Source organism: Temnothorax longispinosus, chromosome 4 (assembly GCF_030848805.1).
Source record: "Temnothorax longispinosus isolate EJ_2023e chromosome 4, Tlon_JGU_v1, whole genome shotgun sequence".
Classification (NCBI taxonomy): Eukaryota; Metazoa; Arthropoda; class Insecta; order Hymenoptera; family Formicidae; genus Temnothorax; species Temnothorax longispinosus.
The window spans coordinates 2,028,236-2,053,559 of NC_092361.1; the positions used below are offsets into that span (position 1 = coordinate 2,028,236).

General features: G+C 35.5%; 4 protein-coding genes across 4 annotated transcripts; 3 read left to right on the forward strand and 1 right to left on the reverse strand.

The window, feature by feature from the left end:
* The first annotated feature begins 1 nt into the window (after window position 1).
* LOC139811946 (protein unc-45 homolog B-like) lies at window positions 2-5,059 on the forward strand. The gene is made up of 5 exons (XM_071776474.1): window positions 2-148; window positions 993-1,406; window positions 1,734-2,063; window positions 2,143-2,586; window positions 2,957-5,059. The coding sequence occupies exons 2-5, from the start codon at window positions 1,005-1,007 to the stop codon at window positions 4,727-4,729; spliced, it is 2,949 nt and encodes a 982-aa protein (XP_071632575.1). The 5' UTR covers window positions 2-148; window positions 993-1,004; the 3' UTR covers window positions 4,730-5,059.
* Window positions 5,060-8,465: 3,406 nt separating this feature from the next.
* On the forward strand, window positions 8,466-12,200 carry LOC139811658 (protein unc-45 homolog B-like). Its single transcript, XM_071775983.1, has 4 exons — window positions 8,466-8,863; window positions 9,193-9,525; window positions 9,602-10,045; window positions 10,418-12,200. The coding sequence occupies exons 1-4, from the start codon at window positions 8,468-8,470 to the stop codon at window positions 12,077-12,079; spliced, it is 2,835 nt and encodes a 944-aa protein (XP_071632084.1). The 5' UTR covers window positions 8,466-8,467; the 3' UTR covers window positions 12,080-12,200.
* A 1,982-nt stretch (window positions 12,201-14,182) lies between these two features.
* LOC139811450 (protein unc-45 homolog B-like) lies at window positions 14,183-17,314 on the forward strand. Its single transcript, XM_071775733.1, has 3 exons — window positions 14,183-14,509; window positions 14,587-15,030; window positions 15,537-17,314. Exons 1-3 carry the CDS (start codon window positions 14,183-14,185, stop codon window positions 17,232-17,234), a joined length of 2,469 nt encoding a protein of 822 aa, XP_071631834.1. The 3' UTR covers window positions 17,235-17,314.
* Window positions 17,315-18,523: 1,209 nt separating this feature from the next.
* LOC139811685 (protein claret segregational-like) lies at window positions 18,524-22,580 on the reverse strand. The gene is made up of 6 exons (XM_071776028.1): window positions 22,009-22,580; window positions 21,490-21,744; window positions 20,550-20,920; window positions 19,779-20,079; window positions 19,350-19,624; window positions 18,524-19,258 (listed from the first exon to the last, which is right to left on the reverse strand). The coding sequence occupies exons 1-6, from the start codon at window positions 22,141-22,143 to the stop codon at window positions 18,778-18,780; spliced, it is 1,818 nt and encodes a 605-aa protein (XP_071632129.1). The 5' UTR covers window positions 22,144-22,580; the 3' UTR covers window positions 18,524-18,777.
* Window positions 22,581-25,324: the final 2,744 nt, after the last annotated feature.

Sequence of the window (25,324 nt, forward strand, 5' to 3'; positions counted from 1 at the left end):
GCGACTCGCGCCCTCAATCCTCAATGGCCTTACATTAATGTTTGCCGGTTCAGTTACACTTGTTGAAAGGTCGATTAGTTGAAAATCAGAGAAAAGCTAGGGTTTTCGAGCAGCAAACATTCGTTACGAAGAGGAAGCTGTCCGACAGGTAAAGAATTTACATTATGTTTTGTTTCAACGACAGGCTGAACGAAGGTTCAACAATATAACAAAGGTTATTAAAAGTAATATGAGATACGTAGTAATAATCGGGAAAAAAACCACGCGAGAGCACACGAGGTCATTAATAACTCAAGAAATGAACGAAGAACTCGAGATACCTACATTAAAAACTGAAAAAGAAATTCTCGGTTGACGGTACTATTTTTTCATGTAAGAAAAAATGTCGATGAAATGAGATTCATTCTTACGCATAAATTTATCACGCGTCTCGGGTAATTCGCTCGCCTTTCTCAGACTCTTTCGTCAGGGAAGTTGAATTCTCGACGCAAAAAAAGGGAGGAATGTAAATTACTCCTGATTCTTGCAGCAAAGCGTACATAATTGCATATCTGTCGCATTAAGACGTAATAAAATATTTGCGTGTAGCGTCATAAGTCGTCTGGATGGTTCCACATTGTCTGATTCTAATATGCACAACTTCTAGAAATTCTGAGAACGAATAACGCTGAATGATGACATATATGATTGACTTCTGTTATTTTCCATTGTTCAACTAGAAAGTCAACTTTCTAGTATAGAAATTATTGCAATTGATTACAATTTACATGCAGGTCTCACACTAGAAATTACATTGTTATTATTGAATTGTGCGTTTATTTTTGGTCCATTATACATGTTTTCTCATGCATGCATATAATTATTTAGTAATAATTTCATCTTCTATGCTTTTTGCATTTAAGATAATACATATATCAAGAGATATGTTATTAAATGTCAGACTCTTTCTATGTTAAAACATATAATGTAACATCATATAATTTGTGTTGTAGAGTTATTCCACCATGACAGAGTCAGATATGAGTGCACTGCAATGGAACAATAAGGGTGTCGCCGAGTATGAAAAAGGCAATTTTTCAAAAGCATTAAGTCACTTCACAAACGCACTGAAAGTAGAAGATGACGATGGTTGTAAAGAAATATACTACCAAAATCGAGCTGCTGCATTTTTAAAGCTGAGAAAATATGAGAAAGTAGTTGAAGACTGCAACAGTGCGTTAAAGCTATGTAACTCAGCATTGCGTATAAGATGTAAAGCACTAGAAGCGTTAGAGAGATTCGAGGAGGCATATCGGGACGCGGAGATTATTATTTCATCTGATCCCAATGACGAAGATTCTCGACGCATAGCGGAGCGCTTACGTAAAATTGTACAAGAACGTAAGGAAAGGTCACATAGTGCCAAGGTAAATATACATAACTGTTACAAAACTATTAAAAAAGTTCGTCAACTAGCAAGACATGATAATTTAATCTAGATAAAATAATAATTGTAACACATTTTTCGTATTGGATGCATTAGTAAGAGTTTCTGTTTCACTCAATATCACATATAATTTGATAAATGGATTTGAGTTTTTGTCTCTTATTGTTTAATTATTAATTCTTGTTAATTAATAGTCTGCACACTATACGGGTAAAAATTACATCATACAAATATAATGTCACAGTTATTTAAATTTTTATTGCAGATCATTATATTTAAGTATACGCTTAATTTTGTTTTGTTTTAGGTATTAGAAATGCTGGATTTGGCATTTGACATGAACGCAAGTGAGAAGGAACGTGAAATCGGTATGAATAATTTGCTTGTGCTCGCACGCGACCAAACAGGTGCCGAGGAGATCTTTAAAAAGGAAGGTGTATCCAAAATCGTTCAACTTGTGAAAGTGGAAAAGAATGAGGGAGTGATCTGCAGCGCGATTCGTATTGTAGGCGAGTTATGCGGAAACAATTTCAATCGAACTAAGTTCGTTATGAAACGCGTCGGTCTGTCTTGGTGTCTGGAACTAATGAACAACACATCTATAGAGAGAGTTAACGCGTCTCAATATTGTTTACAGGTAATTATCGAGTAAAATACATGTAGTTATTTTATACGTATTTTAGTAATTAAAAGTTTATTGCATATTTTGGTTTTAGAATATATTGAACACTTACATCGACATGAATAATAAACCCGATTCGAATCTCAACGAGGATTTATGCGAGGCGCAAAAGGAAATAGACACGATTATGTTGTGCTTGTCGTACAGTATAACAAGTAGAACAATAACAGGCCCTGCTAGAGACGCAATAATAGAACTTATTATGCGTAACATTCATTGCGTAACTATGTTAGACTGGGCTAAACGATTTGTCGAACTTCGCGGTGTGCAAAGATTGATGGAGGTAGCCAGTGAAATGGAGGAATACAATTCTGAATCTTTGCTATACATCACGTCTTCCACGCGAACTATAGCCAGTGTGTGCTTAGCAATGGTATATAAAAACGTGTATAAGAACTGTGATGATGAGAAAACATTTACCAACGCCGTTGATGAATTTATTGAAGATAAATTGGATTTGCCTGACATACAGTCTAAAGTATGAATTTTGTACTTTCGATCTTTTCTTATCATTTCAATTGTTTCAAAATAAAAAACCGAGTATTTTTTTTTACTATAGCTTATTTGAGAAATTAAAACTTTTTAAAGTAAAAATGTCAGAAGATTTTTCAATTGTACATTGTATATGTTCTGTAAATTTTAAATTAAAATACGATTATATCAGAGTTTAATGGAAACTTACTGAAGAATATGATTTTATCATCTGTAGTATTTTCTGAAGCGTAATTTATTAGAAATTACTCCTATTTTCTATCAAAATTAAATGACACTGTAGCTTCCTTGATTTTAAATTGATATTGTTCTACGAAACGTAAAACTTAATTAATAGTTACTCGATTGTTTTACAGGTGCGTGTTGTAGTTGCGATAACAACCTTATTATTCGGCCCGACAGATGTTGGAAACGCATTTGTGGTTAAAGAAGGAATTTTAGAGATGATCCTCGTTATGGCGGGAACGGATGATGTATTGCAGCAGAAAGTGGCTCTCGAATGTATCGTAGCCGCTGTGACCAGAAAAGGCAAAATCGACGCGATCATAAATCAAGGTGTTAATATATTGAAAAGGCTGTGTCAATCTAAGGATGATTCAATTCGGGTTCGAGCGTTACTGGGTTTAAGTAAGTTAGGTAGTTCCGGAGACCCAAACGCGACTACCGAACCGTTCGCGGATGGAGTGACCAAGGAATTGGCCGAGGCTTGCAGACGATTGTTGATTAATCCAACGAAAGAAAAAGATATGAGAAAGTTGGCCATAAAAGGTCTGTCGTATCTCACTTTCAACGCCGAAGTCAAAGCGGAGTTGATCGAGGATCAAGAAGCCATTCATACGATAATCGAGATCGCCAAGACTGGTGATCAATCGGTTCTCTTCGGCGTGCTTACGACGTTAGTGAACTTATGCAACGCTTATGACAATGAGGAACACATACCTGAGATGATAGAATTTACAAAGTTTGTCAAATATTATTTTCACAAGAAACCTGAACTGGATGACAACTTTGAAGACAGATTGTGCGCGTTAGCGAAAGCCGGTGTGCTCATTGCTATGGTGAGCCTCACCAGGTCCTTGAAGATTTGGCCCGTTTTAGAGAACCTGGCCAAAACGAACCAGAATTGCAAAGAATTGATAGCCCGCGTTATCAACGCGATATGCAATCAACTGGAATTGAGAGAAATAGTTGTTCAACAAGGCGGCACAGAGGCATTGTTGTCATTAGCGCTGGATGGCACAGTCAAGGGAAAGAAGCTTGCTTCGCGAGTCCTGGTCCATTTGGGACTCACGATACGTCCTGAGGTTGCATTTCCTGGTCACCTAATCACGGAGGTTGTTGAACCGATCGTAAAGCTTCTGAACCCGGAGTGTTCCGTTTATGAGAATTGCCAGACTCTAACAGCTTTGTGCAATCTAGCTAAAGTCGACGACAACATGCGAGAACATATATTCAAAGAAGGAGTATTTCAGAAGATTGAAGGCTTTAGGTACGAGGGGGATTATTTTTTGAGATTGGCGTCCGCAAATCTTATAAACACTTTGATATTAAGCCGTGAAGTCGCTATTCAGTATTTCGAGCAAGATAATTCTCGAGTTGAGTATCTTATGTTATTGTACAAGGACGAGAATCAAGATATTAAGTTCGCAGCAGCTGCAGCTCTAGTGAAGCTGACGGTGGCCAACAAAGAGGCTTGCAAGAAAGTTTTTGATTCGAATTTTTGGCTGGAATTCTTACGCTCTTTACTCACTAATCCAAGCAGTAACGTACAAAAAATGGGTATTATATTTGTGCTAAGTATGATAAGAAACATAGAAGACTTTGCTGCAAAACTCATCGAAACGGATGTAATAGATCTACTAAGGTCACTGAGCAAGAATGATACCGTCCAAAACAAGAATATCAAGGAATTGACATCCATTGCTTTAGAGGCTGTTGCGGAACGATCTAATAGAGAAGCATTCATTATCATGATAAGATGGGAACGTGATGTAGCATGTCGATCACGTGATGTAGGACAATTAGACCGTCTAAATCATTTGGAAAAGAAGTTATGGGTATATGAACGTGCTAAAAATGTACCCTTAAACATATACTCAGAATTCGGAAAGATACTAACAGGACGATGATATTTTTGTTGAAAAAAGACAAAATATTTCAGATCTAAATGTCGTTTATATTCCTTACATTTTAAATAAAGTGCTTTAAATAATAAAAAAAATGTTGCATTTAAATTTTTACAATTTTGTCGTAGTGCAATTATATAATTATATTCGTGTTTACTTATCTTGAAATATACGTTTACTGTGCGGGACATATATACATACAGTTCATTTGTGTTACATTTTGCTAAAGTATAATATATATATTGTATGAAATAATAAGTACACGGAGATATACATCATGTAGCATCGTTACCTCATTTCCTACGCCGGTCAAGAGATCTAAATGTCGTTTATATTCCTTATATTTCAAATAAAGTGCTTTAAATAATAAAATAACTGTTACGTTTATATTTTTGCAATTTTGTCGTTCGAAACGTAGTCATGCGATTATGTAATTATATTTGTGTTATATATCTTTAATCTTTATTATAAATATATGTTTACTGTGGAAGACATATACATACAGTTAATTTATTTGTTACATAAATTTGCATAGTAGAATATTGACATATATAGCATGAAATATATAATACATACACGGAGACGTACATACATATATCACTGGGCCGAGCCCGCGCTTTTGGAAGTCAAATGACAGGCAGCGTCATGTCTCATTGGCCGCGTTCAGCAGACACTGTTGAGTTCGTCTTATCAACTCTATGCGTTGATTCGTTGGTTCTAAAAGTGAGAGCCAATCACGTTCGACTGCTACTCAGCGGCTTGGTCTGCTGAACGCGCCCATTTGCTACGCCGGTCACGTGGCTATGAACGCTGTGACTTGGAAGCCACGACCCGCGCTCCACGTTCTTAATGACCTTCAATCAGACATTACTGCTTGCCGGTTTATTTAGTTGCACTCGTTGAAAAGTCGATCATTTGATAAGTGAAGAAAGTTAAGGGTGTTCGAGCAGCACGAAAAAACGTTACGAAGAGGAAGCTATCCGTCAGGTAAAGAATTCACGTTTTGTTCTGTTTCGCAGACGGTTTGAACGAAGGTTCAACAATATAACAAAGACTGTTAAGAGTAATACGAGATACGTTAGTAATAATCGGGAAAAGAAACCACACGAGGACACACGAAGTCATTAATAATTCAAGAAATGAACAAAGAACTCTAGATGCATTAAAAACTGAAAAACAAATACTCGGTTGACGGTATGTAAGGGTGTTCTAAAGAGTTAGTTAAAATATAACGAAGTTGACGAAAATTTAATATCATATTGTGTATTCTCTTTCAAAGTTCGGGGCTAAATTTCAAATCGATTTACAATTTAGATAAAAAGTTATCAATTCTTGAATATCCGTTTTACAAAGGGTTCTGCAGAGAAAAGTGTAAACATTAAAAAATGTAACCATGCAATATAATAATACTTTACACACAAGCAGATCATCAACAAACAAAAATATAGCAATAAAATTTGAAACAATTTACAACTTTTTTTTGGAAAAAAAAAAAAAAAAAAGTAGTAACAGTTATTTACAGTCACTAAATTTACGTATTTTACATTCTATTAGATGTTCCGTAACTATTTATATAGATTTTTTTGTCTTTGGATCCCTGGAGAATTAATATATCAGAGTTCTTAATATTTTCTGCATACTTTTGGTTGGGACAGTACCTATAGAACATCTTTAAGTACTTTAATGTAAGAAAGAATGTCGATGGAATGAGATTCATTCTCGCGCAAGTAAATTTTTTGCGTGTCTCAGAATTCGCTCGCCTTTGTCAGATTTTCTTTCGTCGGGGAAGTTGAATTTCCGTAAAAAAGGGAGGATGGTAAAATTGTTTTTTACTCTTGCAGCAAGGCGTATATATAATTGCATCTAGCGCGTTAAGATGAAATCAAATATTTGCATGTAGTGCCATAATAAGTTGTCTGAATATATAGTTTCACATCGTCTAATATGCACAAACAGCTTCTGGAGATTCTGCGAATAAACACTACATAATTACTGAAACAATTAACTTCTTCTGTTGTTTTCCAATGTTTAATGAAAGTCGACCATCTAATATAGAAATTATTGCAACAATTGATTACAATAATGTATATGCAGGTAGGTACACGCTAGAAATGGTTAATTGCATTATTATTGAACTGTGCGTTTATTTTTTATCCATATTATACATATCAGTGCTTTTTGGTCTTGGCGAGTGAGTCGAGTTTCGTAGTCACCGGGCGCGGCAGATGGGACGTAAGGCGATGATTAACGAGCGCGAATTATTTCGGCGCCGAGCCACTATCAATTTCGGTCACCAACGCCTACTTCCTGAGGTGGCCGGAAGACTGAACGGATGCGTGTGGCTTTCCAGGATCGCGATGCCGGCCTGATCGTGGATCGATAACGCGGATAGGGATCTTCGGAGTCGCGTGCACGCGGCTCGGCGAATTTCTCGTTTGGAAAAAAATACGGCGTCCTTTATTGCCGCTTCCGAAATCGATCGATTATCGACGTGCATCTATATAGCTTGGAAAATTTCACGTTATGCATGCAGCTCGTGGCGTAAAGTAATTGAGATACACTCGCTCGTGCGCCGTCAATATAAACGTTGCGAGTATCTTCATTTTTGACGGAAGCTCGCGGAAATAATTTTCACGATGAAGACTCATCGGGCTATTTGAAAGGTGAACGTTAGAAAAAAAATTAATTAAATATGTGCAAATAATTTTACAGAGAAAAATTGTGCGGTAAAATCTGGATTTTCTGTTAAATTTATCAAATGAAACAAAATGGAACGGAGCAGACATTGTATATCCGAAAACATTATTAAAATGTTCTTTGTTATGGATTGCAGGATATTATTTTACGTTTATTGAGTCCCCAAAATTCGCTTCCGATCGATTAAGTTTATTATGCTCGACTGACGATATTTATAACGTTGATTTATTATTCATGCGATATAGGCATCTCATTAGTCGGGCAATGTCGTTCGTCTCATCGATGAATCAATATATGCGAGTCAAGTGGAAAGTGAAATTGTAATGTAAATGTTTGTACAGTCAATGTTCATTGCTTTATTGCAAATATTTGAATTGAGGTGATAGTCATTGCCTTTGTCGCAGATATGTCTCTGTTTTTGGGTAACTCGCTTTGCTGCGTATAATGAGATCGTTATTTTTTACTGTTTGCAATCGGAAGCCTTTGATATAATAGCCGATACTGCATGCGCAAGAATTGTTAAAAGTATTACGATTAGTATCAATTGCCAGCAGCTGTACGAGTAACAATAAGTTGGTTCTTTTTTTATCTTTTTGAACATCGCATAATAAGGCACGTGATGATCATTATCATTTCGTTGTCTTTTTTAATAATCTTATTTTTAAATATACTTCTTTTTTTTGGAATATACGTCCTTTGTTATAAGAATAACATTGTAAATAAATTATATTATGCTATAACTTTTAGAAAGCCAATATTTTTATTTATTTACACATATCTAAAGCGTGATGTAATTGGAGATGGCGACAAAGTTTCGACGTTGTGCGCAACGTGATTTGATAAGTATGGAAAACGCGGCTGTCGGGGTGTTAATATTCGCGAAGTTATTAAAAAAAGTTTTACATTCTGTGCTTTTTGCATTTAAGATAATACATATATAAATAAAAAACACGATATAAAATGTCAGAGTTTTTCTATGTTAAGTCATAATGCAATATCATATAATTTGTGTTGTAGACATATTCCACCATGAAAAAGTCAGTTATGATTATAAATGCACAGGAATGGAACAAGAAGGGTAATGAAGAGTTTGAAAAAGGAAATTGGTCAGAAGCATTGAGTCACTACACAAACGCACTGAAACTAGACGAAGACGATACTTATAAAATATACTACCAAAATCGAGCTGCTGCATTTTTAAAGCTGCGCGATTACGAGAAAGTGGTTGAAGACTGCAACAGTGCGTTAAAGCAAAATTGTAACACAGCATTGCGTAGAAGATGTGAAGCACTAGAAGCGTTAGAAAGATTCGAGGAGGCATATCGGGATGCAGAGATTATTATTTCATCTGATCCCAATAATGAAGATTTTCAATGCATAGCGGAGCGCTTACATAAAATTGTACAAGAACGTAAGGAAAGCTCACATATTAGTGCCAAGGTAAATAAACATAACTGTTAAAAAATCCGTCAACTCGCAAGACATAATAATTTAATCTAGATAAAATAATAAAAATGCAACACATTTTTCATACTGGATGTAAGTATTAGTAAAAGTTTTTGTTTTACTCAATATCACATATAATTTGACAAATGGATTTAAATTTTTGTCTCTTTTATTATATAATTATTAATTCTTGTTGATTAATAGTCTGCACACTTTATACGGGTAAAAATTACATCATAAAAATTTAATCTCACGCACAGTTATTTAAATTTTTATTACAGATCATTATATTTAAGCATACTCTTAATTTTGCATTGTATTAGGTATCAAAAATGCTGGATCTAGCATTTTACGTGTACGCAAGTGAGGAGGAACGTGACATCGCTATGTATTATTTGTTTGGGCTCGCACTTGACCAAACTGATGGTGCCGAGGAGATCTTCAAAAAGGAAGGTGTATCCAAAATCGCACAACTTGTGAAAGTGGAAAAGAACGAGAAAATACTCTGTAGCGCGATTCATATTGTAGGCGAGTTATGCAAAAACAATATTAGTCGAACTGAGTCCGTTATGAAATACGTCGGTTTGCCTTGGTTCCTGGAAATAATGAGCAGCACATCTATAGAGAGAGTTAACGCGTCTCAATATTGTTTACAGGTAAATATCGAGTAAGATACGTGTAATTATACATGTATTTCAGTAATTACAAATTTATTGCATATTTTTGTTTCAGAATATATTGAACACTTACAGCGGCATGAATAATAAACCTGATTCAAATCGTAATGAAGATTTATATGAGGCGCATAAGAAGGAAATAGACACGATTATGTTCTGCTTGTCGTACAGTATAACGAGTAGAACGATAACAGGCCTTGCTAGAGATGCAATAATAAAACTTATTACGCATAACATTCATTATACTGCGTTAGACTGGGCCAAACGATTTGTCGAACTTCGCGGTGTGCAAAGATTGATGGAGGTAGCCGGTGAAATGGAGGAATACAATTCTGAATCTTTGCTAGACATCACGTCTTCCACGCGAACTATAACCAGTCTGTGCTTAGCAAGAATATATGATAACGTGTGTGAGAACTGGTATGATGAGAAAACATTTACCAACGCCGTTGATGAATTTATTGAAGATAAATTGCATTCGCCTGACATACAATCTAAAGTATGAATTTTGTAACTTTCAATCATTTCTTATCATTTAAATTGTTTCAAAATAAAAAGCCGAGTATCTTTTTTTAACAGCCTATTTGAGCAATTTAAACTTTTTAAAGCAAAAATGTCGAAGAAGATTTCTTTTAATTGTTGATATTGTATATATTCTGTAAGTTTTAAACTAAAATACGATTATATTAGAGTTTAATGGAAACTTACTGAAGAATATGACTTTGCCATCTGTGGTATTTTCTGAAGCGTAATTAATTTATTACTCCTATTCTCTATCAAAATTAAATAACATTGTAGCTTCCTTGATTTTAAATTGATATTGTTCTACGAAACGTAAAACTTAATTAATAGTTAATCGATTGTTTTACAGGTGCGTGTTGTAGTTGCGATAACAACCTTATTACTCGGTCCGTCAGATGTTGGAAACGCAGTTGTGGTTAAAGAAGGGATTTTAGAGATGATCCTCGTTATGGCGGGAACGGATGATGTATTGCAGCAGAAAGTGGCTCTCAAATGTATCGTTGCCGCTGTGAACAGAAAAGACAAGATCGACGCGATCATAAATCAAGGTGTTAATATATTGAAAAGGCTGTGTCAATCCAAGGATGATTCAATTCGGGTTCAAGCGTTACTGGGTTTAAGTAAGTTAGGTAGTTCCGGAGACCCAGACGCGACTATCGGACTATCGGAGGCTTGCAGACGATTGTTAATTAATCCAAAGAAAGAAGAAGATATGATAAAGTTGGCCGTAAAAGGTCTGTCGTATCTGACTTTCAACCCCGGAGTCAAAGAGAAGTTGATCGAAGATAAAAAAGCCATTCATATGATGATTGAGATCGCCAAGACTGGTGATCAATCGGTTCTCTTCGACGTGCTTACGACGTTGGTGAACATGTGCAACGCTTATGACGAGCAAAAACCCGAGATTGGAAAATTCGAAAGATTGTGCGACTTACTGGATGCCAATGTGATTAGCTTTCTGGTGGACCTCGCCGAAACGGTCAGTCAGAACTGCAAGGAATTGATAGCGCGCGTTTTCAACGCGATAATAATATATGTTTGCAATGAACAGACATTGAGAAAAATAGTTGTTGATCACGGCGGCACGGAGGCATTGTTGTCGTTAGCGCTGGATGGCACAGTCAAGGGAAAGAAGCAGGCTTCGCTAGCCCTGGTCTGTCTAGCACTCACGATACATCCTGAGGTTGCATTTCCCGGCCAGAAAATAAAAGTAGAAATTGTTCGGCTGTTTGTAAATTTCCTGGACCCAGAGTGTTCCGTTAATGAAAATTGCCAGACTCTAACAGCTTTGTGCAATCTAGCTAAAATCGACAACAGCATGCGAGAACATATATTCAAAGAAGGAGTATTTCAGAAGATTGAAGGCTTTAGGTACGAGTGGGATTATCTTTTGAGATTGGCGTCTGCAAATCTTATAAACACTTTGATATTAAGCCGTGAAATCGCTATTCAGTATTTCGAGCAAGATAATTCTCGAATTGAGTATCTTATGTTATTGTACAAGGACGAGAATCAAGATATTAAGTTTGCAACAGCTGCAGCTCTAGTGAAGCTGACGGTGGCCAACAAAGAGGCTTGCAAGAAAGTTTTCGACTCGAATTTCTGGCTGGAATTTCTACGCTCTTTACTCACCAATCCAAGCAATAACGTACAAGAAATGGGTGTTATATTTTTGCTAAGTATGATAAGAAGCGTGGAAGATGTTGCTGCAAAAATCGAAACAGACATAATGGAACTACTGAGAGCATTGAGAAACAAGAAGAGTACCGTAGAGAACAAGAATATCAAGGAATTGACATCCATTGCTTTAGAGGCTGTTGCGGAACGATCTAGTAAAGAAGCACTCAGCGTAATAAGATGGGAACGTGATACAGCATGTCGATTAGGACAATTAGACCTTCTAAATTATTTGGAAATAAAATTATGGGTATATGAACGTACTGAAAACCTTGTATCCTTAAACGTATACTTAAAATTCGGATGGATACTAACAGGACGATATCTTTATTGAAAGAGGACAAAATATTTGAGATCTGAATGTCCTATAATATTCCTTATATTTCAAATAAAGTGCTTTAAATAATAAAATAAATGTTGCATTTATGTTTCTGCAATTTTGTCGTTTAAAACGTAGTCGTGCAATCATATAATTATATTCGTGTTTATATATCTTTAATCTAGCTTTAAATATATGTTTACTGCGCAGGACATATTTAGATAGATACGGTTTATTTGTTACATAAATTTGTCGAAGTATAATATTAATATTATTTATTGTATGAAATAACGCATACACGGAGACGTACATATAGCACCGGGCTGAACCCGCGCTTTTAAAAGTCACATGACATGCAGCTGATGCTGCGTAAAAGTCACATGACATACAGCTGATGCAGCGTCGTGTCTCATTTGCTACGCCAGTCACGTGGCTGTAAACGCTGTTACTTGTAAGCCGCGATCCGCGCCCTTAATCCTCAATCGACTCGATCTTTAATGTTTGCCGGTTTATTTAGTTGCTCTCGTTCATCGTTGAAAGATCGATCAGTTGAAAAGTAGAGAAAGTTAGGGTGTGCGAGCAGCACGAGAGAACGTTACGAAGAGGAAGAGCTATCCGACAGGTAAAGAATTTACATTCTGTTTTGTTTCGCAGACGGTCTGAACGAAGATTCAACAATATAACAAAGGTTAAAAGTAATATGAGATACGTTAGTAATAATCGAGAAAAAGAACTACACGAGGTCATTAATAACTCAAGAAATTAACAAAAAACTCTAGGGCCCGGTTTCACCAACGTGATTTAATCTAATCGGTCGATTAAACTCACTCTTCGTCTCTTTCTAACTGTCCCCCTAGAAAGAGACGAAGAGTGAGTTTAATCAAACGATTAGATTAAATCACGTTGGTGAAACCGGGCCTAGATGTATCAAAAACTGAAAAACAAATATTCGGTTAACGTTACCATTTTTTCATGTCTGAAAAAATGTCGATGGAATGAGATTCATCCTCACGCAAGTATATTTATCGCGACTCAGATAATTCGCTTGCTTTTGTCAAGTTCTCTTTCGGGGAAGTTGAATTCTCGACGCAAAAAAGGGATGAATGTAAATTACCCCTGGACGCAATAAAATATTTGCATGTAGCGTCGTAAGTCGTCGGGATGGTTCCACATCGTCCAGTAATCCTCTGTAATTCTAATATGCATAATTTCTGGAAGTTCTAAGAACGAACGCTGAATGATGACGTCAGTGATTGATTTCTGTTGTTGTTTTCTTCTATGCTTTTTGCAGTTAAGATAATATACATATAAAGTATCACAGAGAGTTATTTCATATTTAATATATAATGCAGCGTCATATATTTTGTAGAGTTATTTCACCATGGCAAAGTCAGACATGACTGCACAGGAATGGAAAGAGAAGGGTAATGAAGAATTTAACAAAGGCAATTGGTCAGACGCCGAGAGACACTATACAAACGCACTGAAAATAATAAAAGAGGACAACGCCGAGACAGGAGTGTACTACAAAAATCGAGCTGCAGTACATTTAATGCTACACGATTACGAGAAAGTGGTTGAAGACTGCGACACCGCGTTAAAGATATGTTGTAACAAAGCACTGTATCGCAGATGTCAGGCACTAGAAGCGTTAGAGAGATTCGAGGAGGCATATCGGGACGCGGAGATCATTATTTCATCTGACCCCAATAACAAAGTTATTCAGACCATAGCGACGCGCTTATTTGAAATTATACAAGAACGCCGTAATGAGAATATGGAAATCAGTGCCAAGGTAAATATACTTCTATAGAAATGCATTAACTCGCAAGAGATGATAAATAGGATATATGTAATGTAAAAATTGTGTAACATATGTTTTATACTGAATACTTCAGTAAGAGTTTCTGTTTGATTCGATATCATATTTAATTTGAGAAATGGATTTAAGTTGTACTTTCTTTTATCTATATATGTATATAAGTATTATTATTGTTAATAGTCTACACATCTTATATGGATAAAAATTAAGTCATACAAATATAATCTTTCACAGTTATTTATATTTTTATTATATTTCATTATACACATAATTTTGCTTCGTATTAGGTATCACAAATGCTGGATGTAGCATTCAACGTGAGCACAGATAACGAAAAACGTGAAGCCGCTATGAACAATTTGCTTGTGCTCGCACGTGAAAGAGTTGGTGCCGACGAGATCTGCAAAAAGGGAGGTGTATCCAAAATCGTACGATTTGTGGAAGAGAAAGTGGAAAAGAACGAGGAAATGATCGGTAACGCTATTCGTATTGTAGGCGAGTTATGTCAAAACGATATTGGTCGAACCGAGTCCATTGTGGAACATGTCGGTTTGCTTTGGTGTCTGGAAGTAATGAACAGCACGTGTGCAGAGAGAGTTAACGCGTCTCAATATTGTTTGCAGGTAAATATCGAGTAAATTACGTGTAGTTATTATACATATTTCAATAATTGAAAATTTTTTGCATATTTTTGTTTCAGAATATATTGAACATTTACAGCGGCATGAGTGAAGAACCCGATTCAAAACCCGACAAGGCGTTATGCGAAGCGCATGAGAAAGAAATTGATACGATTCTGTCGGGCTTGCTGAATAGTGTAACAAGTAGAACGCTAACAGGCCTTGCTAGAGACGCAATAATACAACTTATTATGCGTAACATTTATTTGGTAACTACATTAGACTGGGCCGAACGATTTGTCGAACTTCGCGGTGTCGAAAAATTGATGGATATAGCCGGTGAAATGGAAGACTACAAATATGAATCTTCGATGGACATCACGTCTTTCACGCGAACTATAATCAGTGTGTGCATAGCAAATATATTTGAAAACGTGCACTGTAATACTGCTAAGAAAAAATTTATCAACGCCATTGATGAATTTATTAGAGATAAACTACTTTCATCCGACACTGAATCCAAGGTATTGTCTTCCGAGATTTTTTTTACTCTTTGAATTATTTAAAAATAAAGAGTTTGTTTATTCTAGTTTTTTTGAACAATTTAAACTTTTTAAAGCAAAAATGTCGGAAAAGATCTTTTTTAAATTATCAGTATTTTGTAAGTTTTAAATTAATATACGATTATAATAGAATGTGGCGGCTACGAGCGCGCGCCAGCAGGACGTGAAGAATGGGTTGCCATTCGGCAGGGGCGCGCTTGTACGCGCTCGGTGTAGCGGTTGCGCCGCCGTCTGTTCGGGCGCTCCTAGCCGCCACATAGAATTTCATGGAAATTTATTGAAGAATTTGATTTTTTCATTCATAGTTTTTTTTTCTAAAGCTTAATTTCTTTTAGTTTTTGCGACCAGAGATTTTTCTTATTTTTAATCAAAATTAAATAAAACTGTAATTGTATTGATATTTATTAAACTAATTATTGGTTCACAAAATGTAAAAAATCATAATTTGTTAATCGATTGTTTTACAGGTGCGTATAGTACTTGCAATAACATTAATATTCGGCCCATTAGACATTGCGGACTCAATTATCTGTAAAAAAGAAGTTGTTGAGATGATCCTCGCCATGGCGAAAACGGATGACGTACTGCAACAGAAAGTGGTTTGCGAATGTATCGTTGCCGCTATAACCAAATGTAAGAAGGCCAACAAATTCCTATTGGGAGGTCGAGATATATTGCAGAACCTGTATTATTCTAAGCATGATTCAATTCGAATTCGAGCGTTAGTGGGTTTGTGCAAGTTAACCATTTTCGAAAACGGACTCTGCTCTCCGACTATCAAACTGTTCCCGTATGGAGCGACGAAGAAGTTATCCAAGATTTGTAAACGATTCCTGATTAATCCCAAGAGGGAAAAAGATATGAGTAAATGGGCTATTAAAGGCCTGTCGTACCTCACTTTCGACGACGACGTCAAAGACGAGTTGATCGAGGACCAACAAGCTATTCGAGCAATGATCGAGCTGGCTCGATCCAATACCAAGACTGACGATCAATCGGTTCTTTATGCCGCGCTTACGACGTTGGTGAATCTTTGCAACGCTTATGTCGAGCAAGAACACATACCCGAGATGATAGAATTGGTAATGTTTGCTAAACGTTACTTCGAGGGATATAATCTGTTCGACAGAAACGCAGTGGGAAGAAGAAGCGTGTTAGCGAAGGCCGGTGTGATTAGCGCTCTGGCGAGCCTCGCTGAAATGGACAGCCAGAACTGCAAGGAATTGATAGCCCGCATTTTCAACATGATATGCTGTCCGCGCGAAGTGAGAGAAATAGTGATTCAACAAGGCGGCCCGAAGGCATTGTTATCGTTAGCGCTGAACGGCACGGACAAGGGAAAAAAGGAAGCTTCAGAAGCCCTGGTTCTTCTGGGACTCAACAAACATCCTAAGATTGCATTTCCCGGTCAGATAATGATGGAGGTTGTTCGGCCGATCATAAATCTCCTAAATCCGGAGTGTTCCATTTTGAAGAATTCTGCGACTCTATTAGTTTTGTGCGACCTTGCTAAAGTCAACGGCAGCATGCGAGAACATATATGCAAAGAGGGGGTGTTTCAGAAGATCGAGGCCTTTCTGAATGACGAGGATAATGGTTTGAAATGTGGGTCCCTAACACTTATAAACCTGTTGTTTTTAAGCCATGAAGTCGCCGTCCAATATTTCGAGCAGGACAATTCTCGAGTTAAGCATCTTATGTTGTTGTGCAAGAACGCGAATGTACTTATTAGCTTGTCAGCAGCTATAGCTCTAATGATGCTGACAGAGGCGAACAAAGGGGCTTGCAAGCAGATTTACGATTCGAATTTCTGTCTGGAATCTCTACGCTTTTTACTCACTAGTCCATACAGTGAGGTGCAAGAAAAAAGTATTTTAATTGTGACAAATATGATTAGAAGCACGAAAGACGTCGCTGCAAAACTTGTGAGAAAAGGCATTATGAAACTACTGACGGTATTGAGCAAAAGTGATACCGCGCAAAACAAGGTCAAGAATTTGGCATTTCTTGCTTTGGAGGAAGCTGCGGAACGACGAGAAGAACGTCGAGAAGCAATCATTGACATGATAAGACGTGATAGAGAACGTCGATCAGGACATGTTACATTAGATCTGCCAAACTATTTCCTAAGGGAGCTAGCTTACTGGAATGTAAACTTATATTGAAGATGTACCCAAAAACATAGAATTCGTAAGAATACAAACTGGACGACGATGATTTTATGAAAAAAAAGACAAAATATTGATTGAGATCCCATTATATATTTCTTATATTTTAAATAAAATACTTTAAATAATAAAATTAATGTTGCTTTTAAATTTCTGCAATTTTGTCGTTTCATCGCATTTAACGTATATTCACGCAATCATATAATTATTATTATTATATCTTTAAATATATGATTACTGTGCAAGATATATATAGTTTATTTTCAAGTCATTGCATATACATTTGGCTAATATTTCTTTATTACTGTTAATTGTCGATACGCAGACATTTCATGTGTGTTACAGTAAAAGCGTGAAATTGGGTAAATATATGCACGTAAAAGAGCTCTAATTTGTAAGTATATGTATGACTGTAGTGAAATAGAGAGGTGGGGGGCGCAGCCTTCACTAAAAAAAGGCAGTCGCCGCTACCTATTTTTTGTTGTCTAACATTATGCAGCAGCATTTTATAATTATTTATCGTCTAATCACATTCGAGAGAGCATGCCTCGCATTAAAGAATACATAATAATATTAAAACAAACGTATTTCTCACGATTCATTTAGTTATCGTATTTCTATATAAGCTCCGACTTTATCGTCCAACGCGCTGCCCGTCGGCATTCGCAGCTATACCTTTTTCTCGTTGGCTAGCATTATGCAACAGCATTTTATAATTATTTATCGTCTAATCACATTCGAGAGAGTATGCCTCGCATTAAATAATACATAACAATATTAAAATAAACGTATTTCTCGAGATTTATTTGGTGTCGCGTATCGTATTTCGAAGCTCCGAATTTGTCGTCCAACGCCGCCCGTCAGCATTCGCGGTTACCTTTTTCTCGTTGTCTAAACATGTATACTGTGGTATCGATGAGATTAAAAAACGATCAATTCTGGAGAAATTATATATATGGAGACAAGTTATATTGACTATGGAATTAAATTTTTAGATTACCAACATAAATATATGAATAATGAACTTAATTTTAACACGGTATTAAATTTATTTTTAAAGATGTTTCTGAAATAAAAATGCACATTTACAATGTAATAAATATATTCTGCCACAAAATTACGTTTTTTTTTTACAATTACCAACATAAATATATGAATAATGAACTTAATTTTAACACGGTATTAAATTTATTTTTAAAGATGTTTCTGAAATAAAAATGCACATTTACAATGTAATAAATATATTCTGCCACAAAATTACGTTTTTTTTTTTTACAATTATTATTCGCATAAAGGCCACTTTTTCCAATTGTTAACACTAACTATTAACTCTAACGTGAAGAATAAAATGAATCATGCTACATATATACACACACGCAGTGTACGCGCACACAGCACACCGGAAAGGGGAGGAAAACCACGTTTCACTTCGAGGTAACACGGCAAGCCGCGGAGAGCGAACTGTGGTCACTGTGGAACCGCCGCGCGGACTCGGCCGAACGAACTCGGAGCAACGTGATGGCAGGAGCACGACTTAAAATCAGTCGCGAAGGGGTGACACCCCTAAATATCCCACGTTTTTCTGTTTTTCTATTCGCGGGCTCGGTCGTTTAATACTTCCTGTCTTGCAATTATTAGCTACATTACTACCAAATTTCAGTGAATTTAATGTTTCGTTTAAATGTTCGTCTAATGGAGATACATTTAATAACATCAAAGTTTTTGAATTGCCACCTAGATAAGGCTCAAGCAAACGGGTCAATTTCGAATTTCGATAAGGTACATGTTCCTGTTTTTTCGATAGTGCTAAAATTACGTTGCCAAGATTGGCTAAAGAGGTGTTAATATATTTAGCTGCCGCTAATTCTCTGTTCGGGCTAGGAGGTCCTTCGGTTGTCAAACGTTCACACCCGGCTAAGTCCACTAAATTCAGATTTCCTATTGTGGAAATTGACCCTTCTTGTTTCGTAACACGTGTACCAATCAAGCGCATTCTTGCTACTAAATGCGATCTGGATGATCTAAAATGCAAATTATTATTTATTTTAAATTAAATTCTATGTTAAATTATATATCCTAATAAATATTTAATCATATAATAAACAAAATTACCGTTTATTTGACTGAGTAGCTGCAACTTCTCGGTTGTGTTGTGCAGTTCGTAGGTATTCGTGTAATTCTTCTGGACTGTGTATTTCTTTGATCTGAAGGTTGCTAACGCATAAATCTTGACCTTTATTGTCAACCATTCGTATTTCGTGTGTTTTTGGTTCAGAATCGAGAAGATCAACGATATTATCGTTATAAATTTCCAGAAAACTTGCTTCTATTCGATATTTCCAGCCAAGACGTTCTAAGTGTTCCATTTCACTGAATATATAACGTACCTGAAATTACATACACGTTCGATTTTCTTTTTGATTCTAAAAAGTTAAATTACAGTCGTAAATTTAAATATTTATATAAAAGTATTATTTAATTACACACGCATATATACATACATATACATATATTATATTATAAATATATATAAAAACATACTGTTCTAGGTATCATCCCTTCAGTCTCTAACTCAGATTTTCCTTCCATAGTATATGTCTTGCCAGAACCAGTCTGACCATAAGCAAATACACAAACATTATATCCTTCAATTGCTGATTGTACTAAAAGGGATAATTCTTCGAACACATCTGCTTGCGAAGCATTCGGAGCAAATACTTTATTGAATGAAAATTCTTGTTTTGTTCCTCGTAGCTTATTTCCACTGCAGCTCATTGCATCTGATCCATCCGATTTACCCACTTCAATAGTACAATCGTCAATGAAGCGTATATTACACAACCTGTAACAAACAATATATCAAAATATCAAAATAATCTCTTTTATTCCCTTGAATAAAATATATTTTTATTTATAGAGTACGTGCTGAAAGAAACTCATCAAATTAAGAAAAGAATTAAGAAAATGTATTATTAATTTTTTAATTTCCAAATTTGATCTTCTCAAAAACTTTATACAAAATTTTTTAATATACATTATTTATTATATATAATTATATATTATTTTATATACACTTTTGCAACTACTTTTCAACTGTATTTGCAATCGATTATTTATTTAAAAACACATACAATTAAGAAAAAAAGAATCTATAAAATAAGCTGCAGTGTTATGACATACAATGTAAAATACATACGAAGACCAACTTGTGTTCTGCAGAAATTGTAAAATACAGTTGAAAAAGTAATCCTGTGTTCTTATTTTAATAATCAATTAAATTTTCTCTAATAATTGCAAAACACATTTACTTACGCTTTCATCTGCTTAGTTTCTTTCGGCGTTCGTGGACGCACTCGACAAAATACTTTTATATTGTCCTTCATTTCGTGAATCACGTGATGCAATAATTTTCTGCGTTCTTTATCCATCTTTTGATTCAAATTTTGCAATTCTTCGTTTTCCGAACATAAATCTTTGTTTAATTCCTTTTGACATTTTAAATCTGTTGTTAATTGCTGTGTCAAAGTTTGCAACTCTTCGTTTTTCGTACTTAAATTTTTGTTTAATTCCGTTTGATATTTTAATTCTGTTTTTAAATTTGTTAATTGTTGTGTCAGATTTTCAATTATTGCCTCTTGTGATGAGGCTGTCTCAGTAGCATTGCTACTGTCGACATCATTTTCCTGAGAGGCAGGTTAAAAAATACATTAGTTATGTATTTATTATATATAATACATTAATCAAAGAAAGATGGAGCGTGGAGCCGTAACAAGGTGTTGGTGTTCATATATTCTATACTTCCGTAAAGAATTAACGAATTGTAATGTACATACTGTACATATACATATATTCCAACTTAATAAACTGCGCGCCGCAAATTTGTCGGACTTGAAACACAACTATCTTGGAAAATTAATACCCTTCCCTACCCCGGAATTAAATTTAAACGATTTAATTGTTTAAAAAAACGTAAAGAATTTATTGCGAAAAATATTACCTCAGGCAGTTTATTAAATTGGGGTATATGTATATGTACAGTATGTACATACATTACAATTTACAATTCGTTAATTCTTTACGGAAGTATAAAATATATGAACACCAACACCTTGTTACGGCTCTATGCTCCATCTTTCTTTGATTGATTTAGAATCTTATGAGCCTTTACTATTATATAAAAAAAAAGGATTCCAGCCGTCACCCCGCCTTTACTATTATATTTATAATACATTATTAAAATATTTATACTTACATTATTGCAGACATTTGCACCTTTGTTTAATTCCATTTGATTTTTTAAATCTGTTTTTAAACTCATTAATTGCTGTGTCAAAATTTGCAACTCTTCGTTTTTCGTACTTAAATCTTTGTTTATTAATTCCGTTTGATATTTTAATTCTGTTTTTAAACTTGTTAATTGTTGTGTCAGATTTTCAATTATTGCCTCTTGTGATGAGGCTGCTTCAGTAGCATTGCTACTGTCGATATCATTTTCCTGAGAGAAAGGCTAAAAAATACATTAGTTATGTATTTATTATATATAATACATTAATCAAAGAAAGATGGAGCGTGGAGCCGTAACAATAAGGTGTTGGTGTTCATATATTCTATACTTCCGTAAAGAATTAACGAATTGTAATGTACATACTGTACATATACATATATCCCAATTTAATAAACTGTCCACGCTCCATCTTTCTTTGATTGATTTAGAATCTTATGAGCCTTTACTATTATATTTATAATACATTAATTAAATATTTATACTTACATTATTGCAGTCTGCAGCATTTGCATCTTTTTGACAGTCGCAGTCTGAGGTGCATTTTATTTGAGTTCTTACGCATTTGCACATCCTTCCTTTACATCCTGTTTTGCAGCGACAATGATCCCAGTGTTTGACCATTTTAAAGTGCGTCGAGAAAAGCGCCGTCAAACCGTTCCCGCAAACTCCCTGCGCGATATTCGTCGTCACCACGACGTCGTTTCTTAACCGACGAACGCGATGCGAGGAGTCGAGCCACGTGAATTTACCGTCGAACGCGCACGGGCACGTTTCGAATTTGCCGTTTACTCGAAGTCCGCCTCGACGGCGCGAGACACTTCCCCGACGAGCTCACTTGTTGCTCCCGACGACTTGTTGCTCATCCGCCCGACACTCCGACACGATCATCACAATCGCGACATTTCTCTTATTGTACGAATGTCAACTGAAGTCAAATCTTGAATTGTTTACATTTATCAGTAGATAAATTGATACATAATCGAATGAAAAGTTACATTATAAAATCAGTAATTATACAAGTGTCTAGAATATATCCATAAAAATGGTTTTTCTTAAAATAAAAATAGTCCTTATATTGACTCATATGATACTAGCCCAATCATTTTAAGGTAGTTCTCCGGTTCTTGTACTAGAGAAAATCGATTTACTCTAGATTTTCTTGAAACTGTGAATATACGTTAATTTAGGTGTGTTTTAATTATGCGTGGTATAAACTTCAGTACCTCTTTGCGGTATAAAAAATCAAGATACTGAGCCTCAAAGTTTCAACTTTTACTAAATTTTGGTAAAAATTGAAACTTTGGAGGCTCAGTATATCTCGATTTATACCGCAAGAGGTACTGAAGTTTATACCACGCATAAAACACACCTAAATTAACGTATATTCACAGTTTCAAGAAAATCTAGAGAAAATCGACTTTCTCTAGTACAAGGACGCGGAGAACTACCTTAACGTAGATCGTAAACAAAAATTGCCGGAAAAGCTGGTGCCTGTAATTATCAGGAGTTCCAGTGAAGATCATACTTATTAGCTGTATTAACTCGATAAAATTGGAAAGGTAAAGATAAATTAATCACGTACAATCAACGTAAATATTACGCGAACAAGTAAATTTTATCGTTTTCTTTTTATTTCTTTTGCAGCAAACATTCGAACGAGGAGGAACTAAATTCAGATTTTGATGAACAAAGAAAGATTGCAGAAGATGCGGACGTAACACAAGGTATTAATACGGCATCGAAATCGGAAGTTGTCGCAAAGCCAAAAAAACGTGTTACAACGAGCGATTACTTGAGCACGGAGAAAAAACGTAAGAGATGGCGAGACTGGAAGAAGGGAAATCAATACCTAAAACAAATTAGGGGTTAACGTTAACACATTTTGTTACATTTCGAAAAAAGTGATATGTAATCGAGAACTTTCCGCTTGTGCGCGAGTCGGAAGCACTTGGGAATTTTACCATCTAGTAACAAGAAAGTACTTTTGTTCTATATATAGTATCGTCGGTAAATTCTTCATTCATTTCTAAACGCTTTTATAGATCGACTTTCATGGAAATTTCTTCGGTCAGGCCAGTTTCTCGTTGTAAACACAACAAAAAACGCGCATGTAAATTCTTATATAGCTTCTAGTTGTGCTAAGTAAAAGAGAGGGTTGTTGGATGCATTTCGAATTGATTGGTGTGGTTGCTCAGGGTTTACAACATGCTATGTGCCAAAATACATTCGGTAGCACTAAACAACAAGCAATAATAGAGATGTAGTGTTAAAGAGATACTTTTTAAACACACTGTTGAAACAATGATACAATTGAATAGTACGTGGAATATATATCAATAAAAGAAACTATTATTACATACTGAAGTAATAATAATCATTTCAGAACTGTTGCAAGACGATTATATCCCTTATAGAAATTTAATACTGTAAGTGATTTTTTGGCTAGTAATTAATCACTTAAAAACACTATTAAAAGCACTGTTAATAGTGCTTTTAATAGTGCTTTTAAATGATTAATCACTAGCCAAAAAATTACTTACAGTATTAAATTTCTATAAGGGATTAAGTCATATAGAGAGTTTAATTAATGATAAAGTTCTACATCAGTTTTCTTTTGTCCTTTTTTTTGTAGATATGTATAGAGGCATAATCAACATCTGCTGTTACGAAGCCTACTGTCCCAACAGTAACGAGACCTATTGTTTTCAAACGTAACGCGGCGATTTCCGACATCAAAATTACAGCCCGATTTGAAGCTCAGTGTTACCATTATTTTATACTTCAAAGAGTGCTAGTCTCGTTATTTTTGAGACAGGCCAATCGTATTCAATAGAGAGAGAGATCGATAATATATTTAAAAAAAGATTACACGCATACATATTTCTATGTATATATGTATATATGTATAAAAAATGTATGTATACGTGCATGTATATATGCAGATGTACACATTGCACGCGTCAAGCCCGACATACTCATTCATGTATTTAGAGTAGGACTCCCCGATTCTCGACTCGAGATAAAACAAATCTTTCTATTTGCGCATACACAAGATGCCATCGCGCACGCACGCTTGATATTGTATGTACATATAGGTATTATGTAGGTGTAGAACAAAAGGTGTTCCCAAATTGGCGACGATGAAATAGCGTGAAAGTTTATGAAAAACTGAGTTATAAAAGTTCACGTTCTTATTTTTTTAAATTCGTAACAACAGTTTTTAATATGTAAGCATTTTGGACTTTATTCAATATTGGCTTGGATAATAATTTGTCTGCATATGTAGAACCGGATAATACTAATTTTACGCGTTAAATAATTGAAATTACAAAAATATACGCGCCATTTGTGAATATACGACTATTTAATTGTACATCGTAAGTTTTATCAGATTTTCAATTTTTGTGGTTGAAAAAGATCATCGCATTTCAAAAGTTGAAGGAGGTTTTTTGCGTACGTGACCAGAGGGAAGCCTAAAAGAGGTCATCCCGGTCTTTTTCATGGGACCATCCAACCTGTATATGCATTATGCAACCGTGGATACCCAGGTAGCAATTAATGTCTAAAAGACATCATAAAGACATCTTTAAGATTTCTGGCATCTTAAAGACATCTTTTATGATGTCTTTTAGACATTAATGCTACCTGGGTATATGACCTCTCTCAGGTTTCTCTCTGGTGCTGTATTACCTTGCGCGTCATATAGTCGGTAAAAACGTTCGCTACCTGCCGGGCGATCGGTAATCCGACCGCCGCACGTTTTTTATTTTTTTTTACGCGGTCGCGACAGAGCGGCGGCTGG

Coding starts and splice junctions, on each gene's coding strand:
- LOC139811946 (XM_071776474.1), top strand. CDS start 1,005: ATGACAGAGTCAGATATGAGTGCACTGCAATGGAACAATAAGGGTGTC. Junction 2,064..2,142: donor CGTCTCAATATTGTTTACAG/GTAATTATCGAG, acceptor TTTTGGTTTTAG/AATATATTGAACACTTACAT. Junction 2,587..2,956: donor TGCCTGACATACAGTCTAAA/GTATGAATTTTG, acceptor ATTGTTTTACAG/GTGCGTGTTGTAGTTGCGAT.
- LOC139811658 (XM_071775983.1), top strand. CDS start 8,468: ATGATTATAAATGCACAGGAATGGAACAAGAAGGGTAATGAAGAGTTT. Junction 8,864..9,192: donor GCTCACATATTAGTGCCAAG/GTAAATAAACAT, acceptor GCATTGTATTAG/GTATCAAAAATGCTGGATCT. Junction 10,046..10,417: donor CGCCTGACATACAATCTAAA/GTATGAATTTTG, acceptor ATTGTTTTACAG/GTGCGTGTTGTAGTTGCGAT.
- LOC139811450 (XM_071775733.1), top strand. CDS start 14,183: ATGCTGGATGTAGCATTCAACGTGAGCACAGATAACGAAAAACGTGAA. Junction 14,510..14,586: donor CGTCTCAATATTGTTTGCAG/GTAAATATCGAG, acceptor TTTTTGTTTCAG/AATATATTGAACATTTACAG. Junction 15,031..15,536: donor CATCCGACACTGAATCCAAG/GTATTGTCTTCC, acceptor ATTGTTTTACAG/GTGCGTATAGTACTTGCAAT.
- LOC139811685 (XM_071776028.1), bottom strand. CDS start 22,143: ATGGTCAAACACTGGGATCATTGTCGCTGCAAAACAGGATGTAAAGGA. Junction 20,080..20,549: donor GAAACTAAGCAGATGAAAGC/GTAAGTAAATGT, acceptor TGTTTGTTACAG/GTTGTGTAATATACGCTTCA. Junction 19,259..19,349: donor GCTACTCAGTCAAATAAACG/GTAATTTTGTTT, acceptor TTTGCATTTTAG/ATCATCCAGATCGCATTTAG.